The sequence below is a fragment of the Lepidothrix coronata genome, unplaced genomic scaffold (assembly GCF_001604755.1).
Source record: "Lepidothrix coronata isolate B3197 unplaced genomic scaffold, Lepidothrix_coronata-1.0 Scaffold65, whole genome shotgun sequence".
Lineage (NCBI taxonomy): Eukaryota > Metazoa > Chordata > Aves > Passeriformes > Pipridae > Lepidothrix > Lepidothrix coronata.
In genome coordinates, this window is record NW_016690245.1 from 2,599,113 (window position 1) to 2,606,039 (window position 6,927).

Genomic DNA, 6,927 nt, shown 5'->3' on the forward strand with positions numbered 1-6,927 from the left:
ACAGTCAACCAGGGGAGACATGGGGTTGTGGGTTGCAGGTGACTCTTAGTGTTTCCAAGGAATGAGTGTGTTGCTCTGCTACAGAAACGGACAATTCCTGCAAGGTGTGCTGCCGGGACGAGCAGGACAGGTGCACCCCGTACGTTGATGCCAACGACCAGTTCCTGTTCCTGCGCAAGGGGAAGCCTTGCACCGTGGGATTCTGTGACACTAATGTAAGTGTTCCCAGCTCTGCTCTGGCTGGGAGGGTGAGTCCTTGGGGAGGACTGTGCTGGTGAAGAGAAGCCAAAGCTTAAGCTGTTGCTGAGTAGGGTGGGACATTTTAAGTCTCTCTTCACGGGGTAAAGGGTGTTGGAGGCTGCAGATGGAAGTTAGTTCTGCAGAGACCTGTGCAAGGTGGAGCTGTTACCCTCTGCACTTGCTTATTACCCTCTTCTGCTGCTCCCCACAGCTCAGCCAGCTGGCAGGCCTTGCGAAGGAGGTGAATGAGCACTGCCATAAGCTTGGCTAGGCTTGCAGCACTTGCCTTTACAGTTGTTCACATTAGCCCAATTAATGTAATTTTTGACTCTAAATCATTTGAGTCAGCTAGCAATCACACAAAAATCCAGCTGGCAGTATCTGGAAGGGCCAGTGAGCCCATGGCAGGGAGACTGGTGGGTTTCTGGCACTCAGTGGCCTTTTCTGTGGTGCAGCTGCACAGTCACGTCACCTGCAGACCCCAGTGGTTGGAGCTAAACTGGGTGTGAGCAGAAGTGAATTTGGGAGGGCATGTCCAAGCCCTTCCACTGGCAGAACTGGAAGACCAGTGATCTGCTGTGTTAAACCAGCACAACCCAATCTGGCAATGAGTCTGTCTGTAACTGTGAGCTCCCGAGAGCTGCAGCCTTCTCCACGGGTAATGGGATCTGAGGCTTTCAGTGCTTACACCTCTCTAGAAGCTTCAGTTTTATGTTCCCTAACACGGGCCAAAGGTAGGAGTTTGCACATTTCAGACTTTCAAACTTCATCTGTTTCAAACAGCAATCGAATTGAAACTGTTTTGCCAAAAATAAAAGCAGTAAAAATGGACTGCTGCTGTTGGGCACGAGTGTAAATGTGTATTTGGAATGCAAGTCAAGTCCTGCTGAGTCTGTAGTTCTCATTTCATTACCATGCTTGTGTGTCCTTCCCTCACCAAGAAGGAAGTAGTTAATGCTTAGGTAGCATAAGATCATTTTGTTACTTTTGCAGGGCAAATGCGAGAAGCAAGTACAGGATGTGATTGAACGATTTTGGGATTTCATAGACCAACTCAGCATCAATACTTTTGGTAAGATACACAACCATACCCTTTGGGGGTTTTTGAGTGCATGACATGAACCTCTAAAGCCTCAGAGGGAGTTAGCTGGCTGGTTTTATTCACCTGTGTACAAGGGTAACCAGTAGCTGTGTTTTTGATGTATCTAAGTGTATTTTTGCCTGAAGTTTGACAATACTGAAATTGCTTTTCAAAGCTGAAAGGATGTGGGATCATTTTACATTTTTTCACTTTGTTATTTTCTATCTAGGCATCTTCCAAGCTTGTGAAGGAAGTTATAGCTTCTTGTCTGAATACCAAGAGGTGGTCAGTTAGAGAAAAGGAAGTAAGACAGTCTTTTTAGAGGTCAGCTAGATTCAGCGTGGTACAAAGTGGGCCTCTCGGTGGGATTTAAATGTCAACAGGCTGGGAGGGGGGGAACACTTCCTTTCTCTGTTGTTTAAGAAAACCACTCAGGTCACATACCACAAGCTGTGTGCCTGTGCTGAGTCACTGCGAGGGGCCCTCTTGGTCTTGATCCCCACTGTGCAATCCAGGCAGGTGTCACCTCACCCCTGGTGTCACCCCTGCTGTCTCGCTCTGTGTTACTGGAACCAGACAAACCCCGTTAATAAACCAGTGCTGTGTAATGAGTGGTAACTGCATGTGCTCACAGTGACACTCTGCCTCCACAGTGCAATTATCTGGGCTTAGGGCTTTCGATCTTGAACTTCAGGGACAAAACATTGTTTCCTAGATAATTATTAAAGCTGTTGAGCCTGCTTGGATAGAGGCAGTTTGTGAATCTTTGGTATTCAAATAATTAGTTTGGGGAGGCAGGTAGTTATCACATGATTCTTGCATCAGAATCTGGTGATGGACTCGCAGTGTGTCTTGTACAACTGAAAGGGGCAGCTTGGCTGACTCAGTATAAGCTGCTCCAAAGTGACTCATATTACATGTTACAACCTGACAGCATTTCTTATCAGAGAACAACAGAAGAAAAAACCTGTTATTGTTAACATATATAATTTTAGAAAATTTTATAATTTTATCTTTGCCTACTCCTGCAGCCTGTGCTTCTCTGAGCAGTTCTGAGACTTCACTTGCTGAGCAGTGGCTGTAGAATGGGGATAGATGTGTATGTTCATGAAACAGTATTTGGTAGGTAACTGACAGTTTTGAACTGGTTTCACAGGGAAGTTCCTAGCGGATAATATAGTGGGCTCTGTGCTTGTCTTCTCCTTACTCTTTTGGATTCCTCTCAGCATCCTTGTGCACTGTGTGGTGAGTAAGCTGTCTTTGAGATGACTGCTCTGTTGGATTTTGCTGTAAGAAGTGTTCCCTTCATACATGAAATGGCAGATGTCTGTGGATGTCTGTGGGAGAAACCAATGGGAAGCCTTTAGTAAACCCTGTGGGGAATTCCAGCATATGTAAGGCTTACTGCTCCTTCAGTAGGCAAAAATCCTGCTAAACTCTGCCAGGCCTGGCAGACCCTGTGCTCCCATGACTATTCCCTGGAGCCCTTCTCATTCTTTCCCAGGCAGATTTTCTTTCTTGGCCTTCTGAATTCTACCCAAGTATAATTTTGGTAATTTTATCATTACAGTTGAATTTTTCTAAAGCCCTGTGAAGAAATAAGACACCCATATTTTGAGGGAAGACCTAGAGTGGGAAGTGGTCTTGGTTGAGCTTGGGTGGATGGCTAAAGAGAAAGGGGGAGCTTTTGACAACTGAGATCGTGGGCATGTGGCATGCTACCATCAGCAGTGTGGGTTTAGAGCAGAGGAGTGCTGCACCCACAAGCAGTCCTGGGATGGATGGGAAGGCATGGGAGGTAAGGGAAGGGAAAAGAGCCCCACACAGTGCTGTATCCCCGCAGAAAAAAAGGGGACAGGGACTTTGCCTTTGGGAAATTAACTTTCTTATTTTGTGTTTGTGTGTTTTGGTTTGCTTTTTTTTGTTTTCCAATAGGACAAGAAATTGGACAAGCAGTATGAGGAGAACACGAAGTCCCTGTTTTGCCCCAGTGTAAGTTGCTGTCTGAACCCGAATTGACAGAAAGCTCTCCAGTGTGTACTGGAAAACCTGAACCTTGGGTGTCTGCAGGGGATTTATTAAAGAAGTTATATCAGAGACACCTGAAGCCTTGTGCTGCAGAGGGTGGATCAGTCTGAGAGGAAGCCATTTCTGAACAAGCCTGTGCTCACTTTGTCAAGCACTGCAGCTTGGTGGGGTAGATTCTTCCTTCCTGTCAGAGCTGTGCCTGGCAGCTCTCTGGCAGCAGCCACAGCTCCCAGGACAGGAAGCCTCTCTGCTCCGCGGAGCACTGCGTGTGGCATCCCCTCAGCACAGGTCACTTGGCAGCTTCAGCCACAGGCTGCCTGTTCCCAGCCAAGTGGTGTCAGGAAACCACACAAGGCTCAAAAATCTCTGCAAAATGCCCTGTTTTTGCTGCAGAGTGGCTGTTTGCAGGGGGCAGCTTCTAGAGACCAGACGTGCTACAGCCTTCCAGTTGCTCAAGGGGCCCATCAGTCACACTTCCCACCTGGCAGATACTGAGCTGGGAGAGGGGAAAAGCAAAAAAGTGTGAAGATAAATTTTAATCACGGTCCAGCACAGGGCACCTTCTGACATAGATTTTTGGGTATCCTTTCCTGTGCTTTGACAACCTAATTCTTATTAATAATTGAATCATTTGATTAAGGTAATGTCATTTTGTAAGGGGAGGGGAAAAAAAAGCCTTGCAGAGCTCTTCCTTGTACAACCACTGAGGGAAGCATACTGAAGTCAGAGACCACTGAGGCAGACTGCCTCTGTCATCTACCCTGACAGAACTGAAGGTGATCTTAGTTTGAGTGCCCCATAGCTGTTCCTGAATGCCATGAGAAAAGTCACCTTAGAGCTTTTTACCTGCATTCAATCATGAAAATCCCAGAAACAGGTATAGTGAGAGAGCACAGGTATAGTTGCTCCTTGCATCAGCAGTTTAGCAAATAGATCTTGTGTCTTTTGGATCTGCTGAGGATGGAGAAGTTGGGAAATGCAGTACTGGTAGCAGGTACTCATCCTGCCCAGTACTAGCATTTGCTGACGTCCGTGGGGATTTTTTTATGCTTAGAAATCTCTAAATGTTTTCCAAACCATGCTCAAAAAGAAGCAGAAATCAATGGACTTTTATCTTAATCTGGGTTGCAGAATTTGGTTGTGATGATACTGGTCCTTCCAGTCTTTGACCCTGTGTTCAGGTCAGCTTCTTGCACATGAAACCAGGAACTCTCCAGGTTGGAGGACTGGAAATAAGCTGTACCTTGGACTGCTTCCCTGCACTGAGCTCTCTATCATCCGGCTTGACCCTGCATTTCTAGTCCTAGGTTTTGCCAAAGCAGTGTTGAGCCTGGGGGAGATGGGACCGAGTCAGCTCTGTCCCATTGAGACTGTGGGGCTTTATACAGAGAAGGAAGAAGCAGAAATAAAATGCCTTCAGGGACTGGAGGGGGGATGTGGTAGCCTTTAAACCATCCTAACAGGAGTGCAGGTGCTCCTCAGGAGGAGGAGGTGCTCCTCCCTTTGAAAAACGACTCAAAAACTGAACCCTGGACTAGGTCCTGGTGGGGTTTTTTCCAGTGACATAGCTGCTTGTGTCTTGCAGAACGTGGAGATGCTCAGCAGCCTGGACTCTGCCTCCGTTCGGATCATCAAGCCCTTCCCCACGGCACAGTCCACGAGCCGGCACCAGCCGCTGCAGCCCCTCACGGCCGCACCCGCCGTCGCCGCGGCGCCCAAACAGGACCACCAGAGGATGGACACCATCCAGGAGGACCCCAGCACCGACTCCCACATCGACGAGGATGCCTTTGAGAAGGACCCTTTCCCAAATAGCAGCTCGGCCGCCAAATCTTTTGAGGACTTGACAGACCATCCTGTCATTAGGAGCGAGAAAGCTTCGTCCTTTAAACTGCAGCGCCAGAACCGGGTGGACAGCAAAGAAACAGAATGCTAGTGTCTTGCTGCCTTCCAAATGTACAGCTTGTGTCTGCAAAATAAGGATCTAAAACCATTTCATTTCTATAAATATAAATATATGTATATATATTTTTGTGAGGGAGTGGGAGAATAAGGAAGTGACCTACTGCAGATGCTGGTCATGTGTATGACCTTCCTTAAATTACATTTATTAGAGCATTATATCTTTTAAAAAGGAAAATCCAAACTAGAACTGGCTTGTTTTTTTGAAGCTTTTTGGATTTGTTCTTCTGTTTCCTTGACCTTTAACATTTCCTTCAACCTGTGGTGCAAAACCAAGTATCCTGATGGATACTGGATTGTGTATATCAACCTTTTTTATAATTTAATATTTTGTAGTCTGACAGCACTGATAGACAAAATTAAGGGGCTTTTAAAACCAAAATGAAAACACTGCAGTATGTTCCATATAGAGTAGACCATTTAGAAATTTAAGGTACATGTAAGCAAAAGCCTAAGAAAATGCCTTGAGAACAGAATAAGAGTAACGAAACAGATAAAAATAGAGTCTTGCAGCATTCAATGAAATGCATAATCAGAGTAAAGAAGCGTTAGATACACAGCTTCTGAATAAATAAAAGGATCACAAAAGCAATTAGACCTTATACAGTGCGTGGGAAATGCTCCTCTAGCATGAAAGCCTTTTGACTCAGCGATGAGGTTGTCTTGTCTTTGTGGCTTTTACTGGGAGCTTCGCCCTCTGCACTGAGTCTGTGTGTCGCAGGTCTCTGGTAGAAGAAAGAAGTGTAAGGGGAGAAATCATTTATGCAGATGATGACATTTTAAAATGCTGTTTACAGCAGTTGTTTCGGTGCAGAAATGTTTCTCCAAATGTTACTTTAAAATAGGCAACACTATTGTTGAAATGTTCAAATGGCTGTCTCTCTGTTTTCTGTGGTCTCTGTGGCCTTTGGAATCTCCTACTGCCTGAACAGGTGTGGGGGGGAAATCACTCAATTGCAGGGGAGGCATTTGCTTAAAAACAATTGTGAATTTAGTAAAGAAATGAAGAAACCTTTGTTAAAACTTGCAGGGTAAGTCTAAGGAGGAGACTTTGTGAATTCAAATCCTCACACAGGTAGCAAAATATGATGTTAAAAGTTGGTAATTGGATGGTGTCCTCTGTACACCTGGAGCCAGGTGAGCTGGGACTGCCATGTGAGCATTGTTTTGGCTTAGTAGCAGCTGGACTGACACAGTGGAGTCACAGAGCAACTGTCCTGATAGCACAGCAGCACCTTCATTGTGCATCTGTTTTCTCCCACAATAATCTCCTGATAAAACTGACAGAAGGTGACCAAGGGCAGAACTGTTTAACTGTTACAATCCTGGACTTGGCCACAGGGGAACCAAGGCTGCAGCGAGCCTGTGTTTTTAAACATGAGGGAAAGGAACCAAATCTGTGCTGGAGGGTTGTGTGAGCTCCTCCCCACCCAAGGATACTTGTTACACTAATACTTGAACGTGTGCCTTATGGTATTCCTATCTGACTAGCTATTGTGTTTTATATACTGGGTTTGAACTTTGGGGTTGTTTGTTTTTTGTTTGGGTTTTTTTTTTTTTTTTTGGGTTTTTTTTTTTTTTTGATTCAGTGCAAAGTACATGTGTGAGGAGTTAAT

At 45.6% G+C, this 6,927-nt stretch overlaps 1 protein-coding gene across 1 annotated transcript in view; it reads left to right on the plus strand.

The window, feature by feature from the left end:
* The window catches only part of ADAM17 (ADAM metallopeptidase domain 17), a 33,786-nt gene extending 27,551 nt beyond the window's left edge, over positions 1-6,235 (plus strand). The window contains exons 15-19 of the mRNA XM_017818131.1: positions 85-215; positions 1,234-1,312; positions 2,478-2,566; positions 3,257-3,313; positions 4,935-6,235. Of these exons, the coding sequence (XP_017673620.1) occupies positions 85-215; positions 1,234-1,312; positions 2,478-2,566; positions 3,257-3,313; positions 4,935-5,285 (707 nt within the window). The 3' untranslated portion in view covers positions 5,286-6,235. The remainder of the gene's footprint in view (positions 1-84; positions 216-1,233; positions 1,313-2,477; positions 2,567-3,256; positions 3,314-4,934) is intronic.
* Positions 6,236-6,927: the final 692 nt, after the last annotated feature.